Below are 19,925 nucleotides of genomic sequence, written 5' to 3'. Positions count from 1 at the left end.
CGGAGAATTGCTTTGGGAACAACACTGAAAAAGTCCCCTGTAAACAGGGTGTGGTGAGACGGGGGAACGGGGAGGAAAACACACTCTGTTTATATTTTTCTATGCCTTGTTTTCTAGAGATGGAACTTTTCCCCTGGAAGGAATGGGTCGGGGCTACAGAGTGAGGGACGGAGGAACCCACAGGGGGACTGCCTGCCGGCCTCCTGTGCAGCCCCCCAGGGGGTGCAAGCAGAGAACTGGGGGTGGCCCTGCTGTCTGGCTAGGATCCAGCCTCTGCAGCAAGCATCTGACTCACACTTGCCTTCAGGGAGCTACAGGGGTACCGTGCTAGAGAAGGGCACAGACCGGGGGGCCCAGGAGAACCTCGGTACGGGATGCAGTGGGGGCCGAGGAGAGAGGGAGGGATGCTGCCCCAGGGTAGAAAAGGCTCTGGGGGAACAGCCTCCTGCTGCACTGTAGCAAACCAAGACCCTGAGCCCCGCAGGGCCCGGGATAAAGCACCTTTGAGTCACCTGGCACATGTAGGCACTCAGTGAAGGCTGGTTGAATAAATGAATGAATGAATGAACAAATGAATGAACAGGAACAGACTGTGAAGCTCTTCTTGGCCAGACTAAGAAGCCTGGACTTTCTCCTGGGGGCCGTGGGATCCCAGCGTGGGGGGCGGGGGGCAGGCAGAGGGCCCCGCGTGGAGGTTGTGGCAGGAGCCCAGGCAGGTGAGTTTCCAGGCCTGAGTGAGGCAGGGGCTGGGCAGATTTGGGGACAGAGTCTGCATGAGGAGGAAGACAGGGCCTTGGGAGACCCCACGACGGGGGCTCATGGAGCTGTCAGTTTGGGTGGTGGGGTCACCCACAGATTGGGGACACAGGGAAGAGAGCTGGGATGTGCAGATGGGACAGGTCAGCCGAGGAGCAGCAGGGGGACTGCCGTGGAGACATGGCAGGCAGCAACGAGAGAGAAGAAACAGGCTGAGGATGAGGCCGGGGAGGGGCCTCAGGAGGCCCCATGGGCAGCCTCAGGCCCTGCTGGAGAAGGGAAGGACCACGGAGATGGCCGTCAGGAGGGCGTGACGTGGGGGCTGTTCTGGATGGAGAGATGGTCAAGGCAGGGAGCCTTGAGCAAGAGGAGACAGACTCCTGTGTGTGCAGGGAGGAGGCGGGAGGAAGAAGGGAGGTAGAGGGCAGAGCCCAGAGGGGCTGCAGGAGGCCTAGAGGGGGTTTCAGGCTCTGCGCAGGGCTCCCAGGAGAAGGCGAGATGGAGGGACAGGGCGGCGAGGGGATGACCACACACAGAGCAGGGCTCCACGTCCATGCCCAAAGCCAGCTTGCCTCCGACCTGCTGCGCAGCCTGGGTGAGTCACTTGACCTCTCTGTGCCTGGTGTGTTGACTGGGAAGGCGAGAGGCAGGAGGGAGGGGCTGGTGAATGGACAAGGGGACAGTGTGGGGGCCGCTCACCTGCAGACGGCGCACACGAAGCAGTCGGGGTGGTAGGTCTTGCCCAGCGCCGACACCACCTCGCCCTCGATGAACTGGTCGCAGCTGAAGCAGCGGGTACCGTAGAGCCGCTGGTAGTCCAGCGTGCAGATGTACTCGCCCTGCCGCACGAAGAAGCCGCCCTCTGCCAGGTCACAGCCGCATGCTGGAGGAGAGGCCAGCGAGGCCCGTGTTAGCAACAGAGGTGACCGTCTCCATGTCCCCACGTCCTCATGGGCCCGAGGTGGACCGCCCCACACCCCACGTGACACAGGCTTGCAGTCTCAGCACAAACTCAGGATGGCTCAGTGTACCCTGGGTGGCCAAGCTCCAGAGACAGACCCCAGCTCCAGCCCGAGCCTGCAGTTGTATGGACTTTCCTTGTGGAAGTCTCTGGAAAGGGGTACTAACCCAGGACAAGAACTGGGCTATCCTGAGGGGCCGACCCACCTCTCGCTCTTGCAGGGATGCCCCCCCGAGCCTCCTTGACCCATTCAAGGATGAAATGCTGAGCCTCAGGAGCCCCACCCCTCCTCTAGGTGGGCTGGATCAGCACTGGATATAACCCATGGGGAAGGGAGTTAAAAGGTAGTTAATAGTGAGCAGGTACCATGTGCCAGGCTCTGCTCTGGGGCTGAAGATCCCGTGGGAGAACACACAAGGTCCCTGTGGTTGGTCCCCACAGTCCACGCCAAGCTTCCTAAACCCTCTCCCCCACTCCTCTGGGTCCCCACGTCCTCACAGCCCTCAACGCCTTTCCCCCACCATGAGGACAGGACCAGATCCCCTGCAGGAGGGAGATAGCCCATGGGCACCCAAATGTGCATCATTTTTGTCTCCTCCTCCAAAACACACCTGTTGCAGGGAGCTGATGCTGTAGGGCCCCGTGGAGGGGCTGAGGGAATGTTGCCACGTGGTGATCAGAGCACCCACCCTCAGGACAGCAGCCAATTCACCAGCTCGGGGGTCCAGGACATGACGCTTTCCTCCCCTACGCTCCCCCTCCCATCCCAGGGGCATTTGGGAGCCACACAAGGTCTCAGAAGCAGCAGCCTGCAGCCCACCCTGGCTGGCCCCAGCCACTCCCTGCTGGGGACACAGAGGAAGCCCGTGCAGCCCCTGCCACACCCACTCGGTCAGTCCCAGGTCCTGACACGTGGGCACAGCTCAGCAGCCCCAAGCCAGAGTTGTGAAGATGGATATGCTAATTATCCTGATATGATCGTCACACACTGTATACACGTGCCCAAATATCACCTTGTACCCCATGAATATGTGCAATTATCGTGTGTCAATTAAGAAAAAATAAATTTAAATTAAAAAAGAGAGAGAAAAAAACAAAACAAAGAACCATGTAGCACTCATACATTTAAAGTTGACACCTGCTAGAAGTTGTCATCACGGTGGTAACTCGGGCACACTGTCACAGGGCACCTTTCTGTGTGACTGCTGCACCGTCCTGTTGCATGTGCCTTGTGGAAAGCTCATGCCAGAGCGTGGCCACCAACATCAATTCACAGAACCCAAGCCAAGCTCTTGGTAACGAGCCAGTCAGAGCCACAGGGCGGGTGGAAATCCTTCATTCCAGGGCTCCGCTGTCTCCACTGTTCCAAGGCGAGGCCAAGGCGAGGCATGGAACAGCCACTGAGAGCCCAGACGCTGCAGCTGCCCGGATTTGGAACCGGCTTCACCTGTGCACTCGCTGTGTGTCCCTGGGTAAGTTCCTTCACCTCTCTGGGCCTCCTCGTCCTCATCTGGAGCACAGGACCAACGTCACATGTGTAAACAGCAATGCCGATAGTGTGACGGAAGCCATGAGCCGCACCTGGCCACTGTCAGACCCGGGGCTGGTGCTGTCAACACCCCTCCCGACAGGCCAGAAGCCCGCAGTGCCTGGTTGAGTCCCTGCTCAACACCCAGTCTGAGAATGAAAGCCCTTCGTTTAATCTCGTACCACGACTTAGACCAAGCAAAGGTATCACGACTTGGGACGAACAGGCTATTTGGGGCCTTATGTAGGAGCATTCCAGGGTTTTTCTGTAAATGACACATGTCACACAATGGCTCTTGAATGGGGAGATGGCCCACGGGCACTCGTGGCTCTGGCCTTGGGCGATTTTTCTATTCTTTGTAGAGATGTGAGGGCACTGGACGTTCTGGAAGGAGGGGAATGTGGTGGTGGCTCTAGCACCCATTAAAATGACGTGTCCCTGCATTGTGGAGCACAAGGAGAGGGACCCAGACAGCTTCCAGCCCCGCCTGCCCCCGCAGGCCCTCCCGCGGTCTCACTGCTGGTCAGATTGACGCTGCCCCAAGTGTGTTCAGTTCCCCACGAGGCAGCTCAAACCCAGAAAATGAAAAGCCCAAATTCACTAGTCATTTTAGAACTGTCTTCTCAAGACAATACTTTGTCATTAGGTTTAATTTTGCAATATGTCAAATTAGCAACGGCAACGAGCAGGCAGCAGAGCTGGCGCGGGTGACTGAGTGCGCACGCTGCGCTCATTTACGGGAAACAGGAGGGCGGGGACGGTGGGAGAGGGAACCAGCACCACTTTCTGGAACACCATTTCACACTGACGCCAATGAACGTAAGACTGCGCCTACCCTTTGACCCAGAGATCTCTTTTCTGGGAATCCATGCACACCCACAGAAGTTCAGGGGCGATGAGTCTGCTGCAGCACCACGACCGCATAACGCAGGACATGCACGCCTGGGCCTTAGGGCTCCAGTCCTAGCTCCTGCCGCTTCCCAGCTGTGCAACTTTCGGCAAGTTACTTAACCTCTCTGAACCTCAGTCCTTGTCTGTAAATTAGCACTAATACCAATCTTGCATAGTTGTTGTAAGAAATAAATGAGAGGAGGTATAAAAAGCTGATGGGCCCAGCATCCGGCTGCAGATGACGGGGACGTCCAGCAGTGGAGGAACAGTTAAGTTCGGTGCGGCCCCATGGGGAAGAATTTGGGCGGACGTTGAAATGGATGTCGCAGAATGCACATGATGGGAAAGCGCTTACACAGTAATGTGAAGCGAATAAGTCAGGGTACGAAACTATGTACAGAGCATGACTGCAAAATCTAAAAAGACTCGCACAAGGGAGACGACTGGAAGGACATACACCAAAGTCTCAACCATGACTACTGCGGGTGGCTTCCCACCTTCTCCCCTATACTTTTCTATATTGGTGGGTGAGAGGAGGAAAGATCAATTAACATCAAAACAAAGAAAACAGAGAACTCTGGGGGTGATCGTGAGCCTCGGCCTGAGACAGCTGGCTCCAGGGCTGGCTGGTCATAGCCAGCCTGGTCACCGCCCAGCCTCTGCCTCGGATGCCATCTGTGAATACAGGGGAGATGTCATCTGAGACTCCTTCACTGCCGTTACTTTTCACGACTCTACCATGCGATCCTGCCACTCCTGGCGCCCCGTGAGAGTCAGTCTGTGCAGAACATCGTGTGCCCCGGGCCCCGGGCGGGACACACCTGTCTGGAGCTTTCATTTGGTTCTGGAAGCCCTTGGCTGGTGCTCATAAATGCCTGGAGCGCCCCGTAAGCAAGTGTGCAGGCACTGGGCACCATTCCCTAGAGCTCCCAGAGCCCGCTAAGCTCTCACGGGGCGATTTATACTCCCAGATGGGTGCGTGCTCGCTGAGGCCTCCACCCACCGCCATTACCAGGTCACCTGCACGGCTCACAGGCACTCCTCCCAGACGCACATCCTTCCCTCCCTGCCTGTTTTCTGTCTCTTTCCAAAATCCGGATTTGCTCAGTTCCCCTGCTAATCAGACCAGAAAACGCCTGTGTCACTGCGTGTTTCCAGGGTGTTGGGAGTACTGAGACAGAAGATCCCGGTTGGAAACAGCACATTCCAAGAGCACAGGACTCAGCCACCGTGCAGGGCCAAAAGAACCAGATTCATTTTTCCAGGTGAATTTCAAGTTGTTTGTAAATGGAAACAGCTCAAATCTTTTAAAGGACCTACTATGTGCTATATGTTTGACATATCTATATCTCACATTTTTGGGGGTGGGCAGCTAGCAGGAGCAGAGGTGGAACCGTGCACCCTGCTGCTATCAGTACCACACTCTAACCAGCTACCTGACCAGCCAGCCCTGCATCTCACGTCTACTCTCATTCTGTAGCAGGAGGATAGAGCCTCAAAACACGCCCACTCCGGTGTCTTCTCTTCCCCGTGCACACACGTCCTCTCCAGCCTGGGCTCCTGCTGCTGCCTCCTGACCCTTCTCCCCACCTCCCACCCCTCCTCCCACCAGGGGAGCGTGCGGCCACCCGTGGAAACCTAACCTTGCACTTCCTCCCTGAGTGTCAAAGCCAAGGTCCGCACAGGACGCAGGTTTCCTACCTTACCCGCTCCCTCCGGCCCCCTCCCCCTCGCTCATTCTGCTCTAGCCCACCGGCCTCCAGCTGTCCCCGGACCTGCCGGGCAAGCGCCTTGCTTCCCCACACACCTGAACAACCGACACCCTCACCTTGTCCAGGCTTCACTCAGGGGTCACCTCCTCCAGGAGGCCCTCCCTGACCACCCAGCTTAACTCCCCAGCTGCTCCTCTTCTTCCCTCCCCCAACAGGTCTCACTTCTAGCGTGTGGTAGAATCCACTATTCGTTCTATGTAGCATCTACTGTCTGTCCCCCTGCACTGGGACGGGTCTGCACCAGGACGAGGATGTCAGTTTTGTTCATGAATGTATCCCAAGTACCCAGACAGTGTCTAGCACATAGTAGGTGCTCAATAGGTAGTCGTTGAATGGGTTTTATGGTTGGAAAGACTGGGTGAAGAAACACGCCTAAGGTCCACGTGAGCCGCGGGTGGCAGAGGTGGGGTCTGAACCCAAGCCTGGGGTAGTCAAGGTCACGGGGACAATTATGTAAATGGAGGCATTTCGAGTGCATGCCTGGGCAGCGGGGGCCCAACATGATGGGACCTCTTGAGTCAGAGTTAAGACCATGGTGCCGTCGTCTCCTGTGCTAACAGACCCTGCTTTGGTCTGGCTGGTAACATGCCCACCGAGGATGCGCACGACTGGCCTAGGTCAGTCACCATCCCCCCATTCCTCTTTGCTAGCAGGGTGGGCGGGGGACTCAGTTCTGGCCGAGTCCTATGGGGAGTCTGTGGAGGGCGTCAGGGAAGGTTCTCCTTGATCAAAGGGAGAGTCAGGGGAGGAGAGGCCCTTAGCCTGTGCACATCTCGCCCCAACCGCTTCCCAGCCTGGATGCCACCCTGTGGGGTGTGATGTTGGAGCTATAGCAGCCGTCTTGAGACCATGAGGAAAGGCATTGCTGACGTCACAGGACGAGATGTGGGAGAGGCTGGGGGAAGGGGGGGGAGAAAGAACAGACTTCACGTAAAGTCGGCAAATATCCACGTTGTCCGAGACACTGCGCTGGGTCTTCTATTTTTCTTGTTCAGAAGCTCCCTCGATGATTTATAAAGTGCATTTTCATGAGAGCCTGATAAAAGATCAATCCAAGGCTGTGCGGTCCTCGCAACTGAACAAAGGCAGCTTTTCTGTGAAGCTCACAGGGCTCCTGGTGGCTGCAGGCTGTTCTTCAGCAGCAGCAGCACAGAGGACACCTCTGAGGGCAGAGCCCCCACTGTGTCCACAGGGGCCTGGCACAGGGTGAGCTCTCTCCCTGGCTGTGGGTGGGTGGTGGGTCTTGGAACTGGGCCTGTGTGCCCATGGACCCCTGCACGGCTGCTCTACTGTCACCAATCTGCCCCGGGCAGCTGCCACCAAGCAAGCGTGAGTCCCAGAGACCACCTCGCCTCACCCACAAGCTGGTAGGAAAAGGGCCGCAGTTACTCCCGCAGCCTACAGAGGATGAAGTGACCTGCCAGAGTGACACCGTCGGGAGGAGACCGGGGCAGTTCCCACCACCTACCAAACCCCATGGGCTGTGCCAGGCGAGGGACTTGGCTCTGGGTGTCTGACGCGTTTTATTACATTCCTAAGGTCTGTGCACACAGAAAATCCTTTTAAATAAAGTGCGTACTTTCCCTTTGTCATTTAAAATAAGCTTTTAAAAGAGCAATCTAATAGATTTTGCCTCTTAGAAATGTAGTGAATGTATTTTTATGGAGAGTTGAGAAAATTAAATCAGACAAATCCCACAATGCCCTGGAAAGCCCCAGTGAAAAATCTTCAGGTGTCGGGGAGGAAATGCCGTGCACAGGCAGGGGACGGGCGACCAGGATGGGCCACCTCCTCCTCCTCGGGAAAGAGCCCCCTGGCGCTGACGCGTCCCCTTACTTCTGGATCCCGAGGCAGGTGGACACGGCGTCCTGGGAAAAGGAAGGCCGGTCGGGCGTCATCTGTGGGAACGTGGAGGCGGGCCCCTCCCCAGGAAGAACACGCACCTGCTCCACCTGCACCGGGAACACAGAGCCTTCCCGGGTGCGCCCGGGGGCGTGATGTTCACCTCACAGTTCTTCCAAAACAGTCCCCAAAGCTGCCGTCCGCGGGGTGTCCCTGCATCACATCATCAGGACTTGGGCTCTGGCCACCTTTGCCAGGGCAGTGGTGACATGTATCTGGGAATATGGGGGTCATGGGGAGAGTTCACAGGGGGCCAAGCCAGGCTGTGGGCACCCAAGAGACCTCCGGATCCTGGCGATTCTCAGGGCATCATGTCCCCTGCGGGGAGGACGCCCTTCCGTCTGTAACGGCGTCGCCTCTGACTGGCGGATGCGTACTACATCCTCGGAATAGCCAAATGCCACCTCCTTTGTGAAGTCCTCTCTGGAAGCTTCTAAATCCTTCCCTAGGGGCGCGCCTCCCCCACACTTGATTTTTACAACGACAAGTCCTCATTTCAAGCCGCGCTGCTCGCTCCCCAGACCGTGAGCACGTGGAAGGCACAGGTCGCGCCTCTGCGTTCTTTTGGGCCGGGCCGGGCTGGGCCACCGGGGCCTCCCGAGACCCTGGAGGTGAGCAGGTGTGGCCCGCGGTCGCTGAACGAGGCCGGCACAGTCTGACGAAAATCACGTCCCTCCATCTGTTGTGGCATGTTTCCTGACTTTGTTTTCCCGTAAAAAGCAAACCCTGTTGGACCCACAGTTCACCAGGGCGTTATTAACCCCAAGGCGGGGCGACTCTCTGAATGGCCGAGTGGCCGAGGAGAAGCTCGTAGCAAACCCGTGTAAAAGCAGGTTGTGACCACACTGCACGCCACAAAGACGCACGTACTTGCAGCGTCATTCATTTAATTTCTTTAAGCCTGCAAACTCTTGGGGTTGGGAGACCATGTCCAATTGGTTTGATTTGCCTCTCCCTTCTCCCAAATGCTATTTCTCATATACTTTTAGGAAATTAAATGCAGATACATCTAGTCCCATTTGTGTGCAGTGGGACACACGTGATCTTCAGGATAAGATGACAGACAGGGCAGGAAGCTTGCTCCCACAGGAGCCGCCTCCGATAGAAGGATTTCAGCTGATTTTTGTTTTACTTTCTTCTCATCTCTTTGGTAGTATTTGAATTTAGTATGTTATTTACATAATTTTTTGCAACCAGAGAAAATCAAAACGATTTTCATTTGCAATGTATGGTGGTATTCTCTGTGCCACCTGGGTGGGGGACTGGGTGCCGGTGGCCCAGCAGAGGTCCTATGCACCCCCACTGTTGAGTCCATGTGGCCGACAATGACCATTCTTGGCTATAGTGCCCAGGTGGCCACTCTGCTCTGGTCGCAGGATTGGATTCACTGAAGCTGGGTGCATCTGTATGAGGGCGCCCCAGGGACCTAGACCATCGTCCCCTGACCCTCCCCACTCTGGCAGTTTCCTCCATCACACCCACAAGTGATGCAGGCGACATTGAAAAGATCACAGTGTTGCATGAGGGTTCTACACTCTGAGCTTTTCCAATGCCCAGTGCCTCTCAGGGGCACTGGAGAGCCCAGAACCGCCGTGCCCCACCACAGGTCATCCCGAGAGCCACTCACCTTTGCACACGAAGCACTTGATGTGGAAGTACTTGTTCTGCACCCGCAGCACTTCCCCCTTGCACACATTTCCACACGTGTGGCACAGGATTGCTGTGCTGGGCGGCTTCTCCAGGGGGCTGTGAGCTGCCTGGGGCTGTGACACTGTCAGGAGAAAGGAGCTGCATTAAAGGGTGGGCTGTGCCAGGCACAGGGTGAGCAAACCAGCCAGAGTGTGAGGACTCAGGGCCCCACCCCACCCAGCAAGCCACACAGAGCATCAGGGGACAGATGTCTGGGGACCAATGGGAAGCACATGATGGGACAGATGGGGACCCTGAGGGCTAAGGCCATCTGGCCGCCCCTCAGTGTATGTGTGGGAGGGTCCCGTCTATGGCAGCCCCACCAGTGAGTGGTCCTGCAGCACACCATCACCACCCCCTCCTGAAGGGCCTGGCACGACCTTGACCCTCCAGCATCTCAGCAGCAAGAGGTCCCCCTGGTGAGCCCAGCAGCCCTTCAGAAGTCAAGGGCCAGTGTCCTCTCTTCTGCAATTGCAATAGCCACAGTCCCCATGGGAGCTGACTTCAAGTTTCCCCTGGGTCCTGAGACATCAACCTGAATGTTTCTGTCTGCTTAAAGCTGGTCACGGTGTAGAATGTTTAAGAACGTGCTGGAACCCATGGCCGGATGGATCAGGACAGACGGGGCCACGCCTTCCCCACCTACATTCTCCTAGAGCACCTGTGCAGGCCAGCGCACAGGCCCCCAGTGAGAAGCCCAGCCCAGCAGTGGACGCAGCCAGGCGAGCAGCAGGGACAAGCAGGTGCAGAGCTGGCATGGGGGATGCTCTTTCCCAGGGGAGTCACGTGAGTTTCAGAGCATGAGGAGTTGTAGACAGAGGTGGAGGCCAGCAGGGCAGAGGGCCCAGCCACTCAGGGACCCAAGCAGGATCCATGGTGGGTCCTGTGGGCTGGGGGAGGGCGGGCGGGGGAGGAGCAGCTGCAGAGGACCTCAGTGAGAAAGGCCACGTGCCCAGCTGATGCTCCATAAATGCTGGCTTGAGACAGTAAATTAACTGGGAAGGACTGGGGGTCCCTGAACTCAGGATAAGAGTAGGGGGCTTAGGCAGGAGGTCCTGTGGCTACTGGCTGTGGTTGGCAGAACCATGGCCCTCAAAGACGTCCATGTCCTTACCTCCCACCTCTGTGAGTAGGTTTCTTGACATGGCAAAGAGGACTTTGCAGATGTGATTAAATTAAGGACTTTGGGAGATCGTCCTAAACTATCCAAGTGCACCCAATGTAAGCAGAGGGTCCTAAAATTAGACAGCATTTCCCAACTGTGGTCAGAGAGTGATGTGGTGTGGCTGGCTCTGAAGGCGGAGGAAGGGCCAGGGGCCACCAGATGTGACATGCAGGAGCCAGAAATGGCAAGGAAACGGGTGGTCCCCTGGAGCCTCCAGAAGGAACCAGCCCTGCCCACATCTTGATTTTAACTCAGTGAGACCCATGTAGGACTTCTGACCTGGGGAACAGTAAGAGAACACATTCGTATTGCTGTAAGTCGGTGTCTGTCTATTACAGCGGCAATAGGAAGCCCGTACAGTGGCTGGCCTTCCAGACAGGACAGAGACCAGGGGACAGGGCCCGAGGCACCACCCCCTGTCCATCCTCTGCACTCTGCAGATCACTCCCCATTTGGGTGGGCAAGAATCATCAGCAACAGTAAGAATGAGCTGTCACTGAGACCAGGCGCCGTGCCCGGTGCTTTCTATGGATTGTATAGTTCAGTCTGAATGATCACACTGACAGACTGAATATACCCACTGACAAGGGCCAGACCATATATAAGAATAGAATTCTGACCCACTACCTGCAGCTACCTGCCCAGAAACACTCCCCCCAACACCCCCACCCCTGTCTACAACAGATAAGCGGCCAGGAAGCCAGCCTGCTGCAAGTCAGACCTGTAGGAAGGTAGACACTACCTCTCTAACAGTCAGGAAGCTAAAAGGTAACTGTAACAATCAACCCCAAATGACCAGGACTTGGTTAATAACTAATAGCTTGCTAATTTTTGCTCCTGCTTCCACTTCAGGCTCAATCAGAGAAAGCCAAATATGCCCCCTTAACCGATCCCATGGGAACTCCACTTCCAGTGAACCACCCCAGTTCCCCAAGCAGACAGCCTCCCTTCGGGCAAACCTGCAGCCTCCTCTCCCCACTGGGAAGCTTGCCCACTCCTCGGCCTGCCTTCTAATCTCTGCCAAATGCAAGTGACCCTGGCACACACCCTTGCCATAGCAGGTCTGAATAAGCAGCCTTCATTTTTCTCATGGGGTTGGTCTCCATTTATTTCCACTATCTTCTAATGCCAACTCCTCCTGTCTTGGTTTGGGTTCCCTTGAAGCTGAGTCTGAGACAAGACTATGGGTGGGGTTCATGTGGGGGATCCCAGGTGGCAGGAAGGAGTGAGGAGCAGGGAAGGTGAAGCTACTGGCAGGCGTGTTTTTGAACTGGTCACTCTGTAGGGGCTGGGGACTCACTCCTCAGGGGCCCTCCAGGGAGTCATGTAGAACATGCCCTGGTTCAGCCCTCAGGAGGAAGGGAGCTGGGCACTGGTCCTCCACCTCCTGTTCCATGTGCATGAGGGTCACCCCAAAGGCTGAACTCCCGTACCCCCTTTTCTGGACCATCTGGTGTGTGTCTGGGCTGAGCACATTTCAAAGTCACAGAAGCCAACGGTGCTGCAGGTGCTGGAAACGGCTGACCTGGCTGCAGCCGAAACCACAGGTGGGCCAAGGGCTGTGGCGCAGGCCCAGGAAACCCCTGCCACCCTTCATTTGTGGTCTACATGTATTTACACACAGGAGCTCATGTGTTTACGCAATCACTAAACGCTAGCACTGATCGAGCTCCAGGCCGGGAAGATCGCCTCATCGCCGTTGTAAAAAATCAAGGACCCATATCTCAGACAGAGGAGGCCGTTTCTCTGTCCAGTGTCCAACCTGCCCCCATCCACTCCTGGGGCCCTGCAGCCGGGCAGCCAGAGCCAGCGGGACATCTTTCCTCCTCTGGATTCCCGCCCTCAGAGGGAGTCTGACCAGTCCAGGGCCAGCAGGCCTTCGGCAGAGAGGCTCTGAGCAGCCCAGGGGTAGTGGGTGTCAGCCGCGTGGGGGGAGGGAGAGGTGTCTGTCTGGAGAAGCAGGAGCAGGAAAGGAGGTGAATGGCCTGAAAGTGATTGGGCACTGCCCTGGGCACCCCAGATCCCGGTGCCAATGCTTGTCATGTTTCAGAGCTCAGGAAAATACACAGCAAACCAGACAGTGCGGAGTCCAGTGAGGATCCCTATGACTTCGGTCTGCAGCCCTGGAAGCTGCGCTGACAACTTCCACCCTGGGTTATGTGTCCACAGCAGCCTGCCCCACACTCCTCCCTACAGTGTCACTGCAGAAACCACTGCATCTATTAATAAAGCCGATGGGAGGGAGCAGAAGGTGAGGACCTCCCGGGCTTGAATCTTGGACTCCCCGTGCAGAACAAGGTGCTAGACCTGTGCTAGAAACCTCAGACAGCGCCCGCTCAGGGCTCCTGCAGGGTGACGCGCAGTGACTCCCCCTGTCCCACCCGAGGCTCCATCAGAGACTGCAGGGGAGGGGACGTGGAGCTGCAGAACTGTTATGTTCTCGGCTACTAGGGACACGGGAACGATACACCCCCATCTCTTCGCTGTCAGACAAGGCGAGTTTCTGCACCACTGCGTCTGGCTCTGGGCCAGTAAGAGTGAAACGTCAGCTTCAGATTCCTGGGGGCAGCCGGCCCAGGATGCAGTCTCAGTGCTCCTCCCATGTGCTGTGACCTCAGTGAGTCCTTGGAACTCCCTCTGTCTGTCTGGCCTTCTGTCCACATTACCTGGCCCTGGGGATGCTAGGACCTTGGGCAAAAATATTTGCCTAGCAACCAGCCCAGAAAACAACAAGTGCTCAGTAAACAACAGCTGTTGTTATTTTAAAGAACACGCACCGGACATCACAGTTTCCAGGCTACTGGAAATATATTTGGGCGGCGGGGAGGCCAACACCGCTCGCCTGGGGCAGCCTCCACGCATCCGGGCTCTGGTGCTGCCCTCTCATGGTGGGAGGCAGACACTGCACCGTGCAGCTCCCGCAGGTGCCCTCCCCTGGCATCTTCCTACCCTGGCCTTGGGACCACAGGTTGGAGCATCGCCGTGCATTGGAGGTGTGAGCCTTCTTGCCCCACAGGAGGGATTCATTCTTTGCACCTGCTGCAGCAGCTGAATTTCCGGAACAGGTACACGTGAAGAGAAGCCAGAGTGGCCATGGCAAAACCCTGCAAACCCTGCTTGCTTCCCCTGGGGTGCTCTTGCCCCTTGCCTGTGGGTGACGCATACAGAATGGGCACGTCCCAGAGGGTGCCTGGACCCCTCCTGGCAGTTAGTGCTGCCATTGCGAGTGCTGATGAGCAGACAGGCACAGGGAGTGGCCGACAGTACATGGCAGGAGCCAGAGGGCACCGGGCCAGCACAGGGCAGCGCCCAGGGTTTTGTCTGTGTGGCCCCAAGACAGGGACAGGCTGTTCTGGCCAGGCCGATCTGTGCCGGCTGTGACTGTTTCTTTGGACAGGAAACTGCTGCCTGGGAGGCCTGCAGGAGAGCAGGGAGCTACGCTGGCAGAGGAGGGGTCCCAGGGATAGGTGCTGGTCAGTGGCTCATCCCAGCCCACCCAGCCTCCTTCAAACTGTGCTCCAAAGGCAGAAGCACCTGGAGTTCTACTCTGAAGCTGAGCAGGCTGATCTTGAAGGTCAAAGAGAGCCCAGGACCAGAGAGTGCATAACTGCTGATGAAAAGCAACCTTTCCAAATAAGAGATTAGCCCTGAACAAAGCTGCCTCTCCGGGGCTGGCCGTCCAGAGCTGGGATAGGCGCAGACCCCCTGCATTCCCCACCCTGGCCCAGGCTTTGTGCACAGCCAGGGGAAGCACGTGCAGACGAGGCTCAATGCTTCCAGTGTTTCCAGCGGTGAGCCCTCACTCGCTGCTCTAAGAAATAACATCTATTATTATTTTTTTTAATTTAAAAAGGAACTACTACACTGAGGAATAACCACACATGCGGCTGGTTCATTTCACCACAATTTCTAGATTGGCTCTAATAATTTGGTTTAACAAGCCTCTAACTGTGATAATAACATAAACATAAACTCAAGTGATAAGAATCAATCATACAGGGGCTGTGACTATTTAATCCCCGTGATGATGAAACCCCAGCACTGGGGAACCTCCAGGGGAACGGACAGCGTGACTGTTGGGAACATCAACACACAGGCTCACAACAGAGACGTGGCTCTCTCAGCCTGAGGGTTGGCCAGGCAGGAAATCACTACTGGCCCTCCCCTGTCATCCCAGCCCACGCTGGACTCCTGCCCTCCACCAGCCCATGGGGTCTGGAGGAGCTGGGACCAGAGCTGGGGCCGCTGTGTGACCTTGGAGAAGTGATTTAGCTCTGCAAAGCCTCAGTTTCCACATCTGTAATTGGGGCTTGGTTTTATGAGGCATTTCTAAACACCTGTTGAAGTAGATAAAGCCCCTTGTGCTCTGCCTCGCAGGCAGCCGAGAGCGGCAGCTCTGAGTTCTCTCCGGGGCTCAGAGGCCAGCCATGCAGGACGGGGTGGGGGACTAACGGAGAGGGGGGAAATGGTCCTGCTGAAGTCCTCTCAAGGTCCTACAGTCTAGAATGGGAGTCCGTGAATCCTATCTGTAAAAGGCCAGATAGGAAATATTTATGCTTTGCAGGCCATGCAGTCTCTGTCAAAACTCTGCTGCTGTGTCTGAAAAGCAGCGACGGACCAGTGTAAACAAACAAGCATGGCTGTGTTCTAATAAAACTTTGTCTGACAGCCCTAGTTTGCAGCCCCTGACCTAGAGTTCCCAGCGGGTCACACCTTTGCTTAAATGCCAGCCTCATCGGCCAGCTGTCCTAGGTGCACCCTCATGCTTTGGTCCACCTGCTGGGTGGCAGGTGGGGCAGTGGGAAGGACAGGAACTGAAGGTGGACAGCCCAGAGCAAATTCTGCTATGTCACTCCCTGCCGTGCCACCTTGAGCAGGTCATATGACTTCTATGAGCCTCGGTTTCCTCACCTATGAAATGGGGACTATTCCCAAGACACAGGATGGTTCAGATGAGATGTGGAGCCAGCCCTGTGCAGGAAGCAGAGAGGGGATCAGGCTGTGGGCGAGGCTGTGGCTCCTTTCAGGTCCTCGCCCACATTCCGTGGCTGGGCGAGTCCGAAGAGGACCTCCAGTAGGTGGGGGCTCCACAACACTGACCTCTGCATACTGCATCTCACCCAGCTGTGCCCAGTCCTGAAGATCTGAGCAGGACCCACCTAGACCCACCCCGGGCCTTGCTGGTAGCTGAAGTCCACACGTGCCACTGCTAACGTGGGCACAGAGGCTGCTTTCAGCTCCACTGTCTATCTTGGGGGGAGACCCCCCAGAACTGGAGCCAGGTGCATGCATACATGGCTCCCTGGTTTCCTTGCCCTGGTCAGTCGGACCTCAAATGTCCCCTGAGCTCTGAGCAGGAGAGGAGCCCGCTTCTGCCCATTCACCACATAACATGACGATTCTCCTGCTCACTGTGTTGGCACAGACTCTGCCCAGCAGCGATTTCCCCATCGTTCATAGAAATTCCCCACTGCCACCGATCCAGACGCCACGACCAAACACCCACGTGTTTTTCTAGTTATCAAGCCTGGAGGCCGACTGTGACGCCATCTGTAACACACATCCTGTGCTGACTCTTCCCTCTCACGGGGTCTCATTCAGCACAGGCAACACCTCCCGGCCCCGCCTCGTCCTGCCACCCACAACCCAGATCCACGCGGAGCACCTGCCTGACCCTTCACGGTGCTGTGAGCCGCTGGACACCACTGCAATTCACTGTGACTTCATTCTGCAGTCAAAACTGCAAGGCACGGGGCTGAGGTGCGCCCAGCTCTAAATACCAAAACGCTGAAGATACTGTTGTTGTTTGTGGGCTCATTCATTTATTCACTCACCCAACAAATGTTTGAGGGCCTGCTCTGTGCCCTGGATTGGTCTAGGCCCTGGGATACCGCAGCGAACAAAACAGACATGGTCCTGACCCCATGCGTTCTCTCATTTGGTCCATACCACGCCCCACAGGAGCGTTCAGTCATCCCCATTTCACAGATGAGGACACTGAGGCTCCAGATGCTCCCACGGTGAGGAGAGGGACTCAGTGGGGGCCCAGCTCAGGTGTGTCTGGTGCCCCTCCCAGCCCCCAACCACCTGCTGGTCTGCAGGTCATGTGTTCATTTGTTCAACAAACAGACGGGCTCTTGGGTATTGGGGGAGACAGGGATGTCAGTGGCCATCATACCTCTGTGACAAGTGGCAGGAAAGGGGACATGACTGGTCAGGGGCAAGGGAAAGGGCCAGCCCCTCTCTTTCCAGAGACTCATCTCTCACTGCCCAGAAAAAAGACACTCGTCAGTCCGTGAGCCTTGGGAATTTCTTCAGCTGTTTATTTCCACTCTTCGCCCTTGGACCCCTCTCTGAGGGCCCGGCTAATGTTGGACGCCCGAGCAGGGGTCCCTGGCTTGGCCCCAGACCAACAGCCCATGTCTTTCTTGTTCTCTTGTTTTCCTGGTTTTGCTCGGGAGGTCTATCCACCTTGATATGGGGACATGGGACCCCTGAGTACTCACACAGGGGAAATGCGGGGCCAGCCCAGAGCAGAGGGTCCCAGCTGAAGCCATGCTCCGTCAGCCACGGTGCTCTGGGGAGCCCCCGACCTGCTGTTTCTATTATGCCAACAGCTGGTTTGGGGGTTCCCAATTTTCTTTTCTTTTTTTTTTCACCAAGTGATCAGCAGTGAGGATTCTCTTCATTTCAGGTCAGTCCTGATCAGATTTTCTAACTGTGTTCTACTAATACTGAGTACGTTTCTAAGCCCATGCCCGCGCACATCCACTCCTGAGACTCCAGGTCATGCTGGCCACAGAGGTGACGCTCAGTTCCAGCTCTCCCTCCCAGAACTTTTCTTCTAACCATGACCAGGAGCAGAGACCCACAGAGAGAGGCACGGGGCCGCGGGCAGGCGCAGCAGGGACACGAACCTGGGTGCAGTCAGGGGGGGCTTCTAGGAGGAGGCAATGCAAGGTGGAGGCTCAGAGGGTGGGCAGGTGCCTCCTGGGACAGGAACAAGTGCACTTCACGGTGCTCATCTCATCTCCGTCACAGCATGTCACTGTCCATGCTGCCCGGAAGCCCCCAGGGCCAGGGGCCAGGCTGAGAAGTTTGTCTCCCTTGGGCTGAGCACCGAGGGAGGCCACAGCGGACCCCGGCTCTGTCTGGTGCATGCTCAGCCAGTCCCTGCTGAGAGATAGCTGCGGCTCCACACACCACATGGCCGTCAGCATCTTGTCCTAGCGCCCGTCCTTGAGCACAGGGGTTTCTTAGGCTCACCTTCTAAACACAGAATTAGTGGGAACAAAGGCACATGCACTCTGACTTGTAGCACATTCTGCCAAACTGCCCTCTCGAGGATTTACACACCACCCTAACCATGCCTCCCAGTGTCTCCCCTCACCCCCAGAACACTCCTTTTTCAGGCGTGTCTCGGTTTCAGAACAGGTCCAGGCTTGTCTGACTCCCTCCCCAAGTGTTCCCTACTGGAAAATCATGCCAAGTCATTCAACAGCACTTCCTTCCTAACCTACTTAAGGGCTGACTGCTAATTATAACCATGAACTAAGAGGCTGCTCTCCAGAGCCAGCCCCATTCTCACCAAGGCTGTCCCAGCTTGGGCCCAGGCTGTGGCTCCATGGGTCTCTGACTGTCCCCACATGGCCAGACTCAGCAATCCTCCATTCGATCCTCCATTCAGTGAAGACACACTGGGCACCCACTCCCTGCCCAGCTCTAGGCTGGCATGGGCCAAGTGGCAAGGCAGACCCAGTCCCTGTCCCTCAAGGGCACAGAGATCGGGGACAGACGTGGATGCAAGAAGCACATTGCATCTATGATGCCTGAACTCTAGGCACAGGCTCATTTCCCGCAGGATCCACCCACCTCCATTTCACTGATCACATGAGCAAGCCTGCAGGGTCCCTGAAGTGACCTAGCCCTCTTCCAATTCCCCACGAGCACAGTCTCTGGTTTCTCCCATCTGAGTCGTTGACCTGCCCATGGCCAGGCTGCAGCTCCCTGAGGACCATGATCAGCTCAGCTCAACCTTGGAGTCCTAAGAGTGGACGCAGGGCTTGAGCATAAATGTCACAGATAGAACTGAATATGGGAAAAAGCCTTACACTCCCCAAATGGCCAACTTTCACATGCCCCTCTCAGCACGTCTGCCAGCCCCAGCCCATGACCTGCTGGGCACCTGACCCACCCCTGGGCCTCATTGCCCACTCAGTGCTGCCCAGGGGGCTGTGGTGACTGGCTGCTTGTGAATGAGCCGTGCCCCTCCTGTGCTCACCTGCTGCACTGAATGCAGCTGGGGCTCCGTGTCTGCCTGGCTCCCTGGAAGCCAGCACCAGCCCAGTGCCTGCCAGGCAGGTGCTCAGCAGATTGGATGAGTCGGCTCCTGTCACACTGAATTGCACCTGCCTGTGCACGTGCTGTCTTACTTTTCCCATGGCTGGCGTTGTCATGGCACATTTCTCCTGATGAGTCGTTCTGGAAGTCTGTGTTCTGTGCTCAACCGTTGGGTTCCTCTGAGGGGCTGTCTGAACAACCCCCCGTGGCGTGCTGTACTTTCAGAGATGCCCACAATAACTGCTCCTGTCCCACATGCTCTCCTACGATGCAGCATTGACTTTCCTCCCATTCAGTGGAAGAGTCTAAGACCTGGGTGGACCTTTGCAACTGCCTCGATCAGAACAATATAACAGAAAGGACACTAGGTGACGTCCAAGCTAGGTCCTGAAATGCCACAAGCTTCTGCCTTGCTTCCTTAGAATGCTCATTCTTGACCTCAGTGGCCACACTATGAGGAAGCCCAAACCACCTGTATGGAGTGACCAGTGACTGCACACAGAGGCCACTGCAGGGAGCTGCTCTAGCTGAAACGCCACTGAAGTCCTAGCTCCAGAGCCTCCCCAGCCTGTAAGTCTTTCCAGATGAAGCCACAGACATTGAGGAAGAGACAAGGCATCCTCACCGTGCCCTTTCCGAATGTCAGGCCCTCAGAAGCTGTGGGTGTAACAGAATGTTCGTTGTATGCCACTGAAGTGTGAGGTGGTTGGTTACACAGCCATAGAAAATCAGAATGCTGCCGCAGCAATGGCCCCAGACATCAGAACACCACTCTGCAGTCTTTGCTTACACCCTGTATATGCTGTCCCCCTGTGAGCCTCCCCCTCCCCTGCCCCAAAAGGACAGGGGCACCACCATACCCTGTGGAGAGGCACGCTCTCCTCACCTGTGGTCGGCCTCCCCCTTACTCCCTGGTCCCAC

The 19,925-nt window shown here is 56.4% G+C and overlaps 1 protein-coding gene across 1 annotated transcript; it reads right to left on the bottom strand.

Moving 5' to 3' along the window:
* Nucleotides 1-1,387: 1,387 nt before the first annotated feature.
* On the bottom strand, nucleotides 1,388-12,358 carry LOC103595389 (actin-binding LIM protein 2-like). The gene is made up of 4 exons (XM_008578781.1): nucleotides 12,305-12,358; nucleotides 12,190-12,193; nucleotides 9,438-9,581; nucleotides 1,388-1,639 (listed from the first exon to the last, which is right to left on the bottom strand). Exons 1-4 carry the CDS (start codon nucleotides 12,356-12,358, stop codon nucleotides 1,452-1,454), a joined length of 390 nt encoding a protein of 129 aa, XP_008577003.1. The 3' UTR covers nucleotides 1,388-1,451.
* Between the last annotated feature and the right edge of the window lie 7,567 nt (nucleotides 12,359-19,925).

This window comes from Galeopterus variegatus, unplaced genomic scaffold (assembly GCF_000696425.1).
Source record: "Galeopterus variegatus unplaced genomic scaffold, G_variegatus-3.0.2 Scaffold76, whole genome shotgun sequence".
NCBI classification, from domain to species: Eukaryota; Metazoa; Chordata; class Mammalia; order Dermoptera; family Cynocephalidae; genus Galeopterus; species Galeopterus variegatus.
Note: the sequence above shows the minus strand (reverse complement) of the source record. Positions and strands in the feature narration are given on the sequence as shown.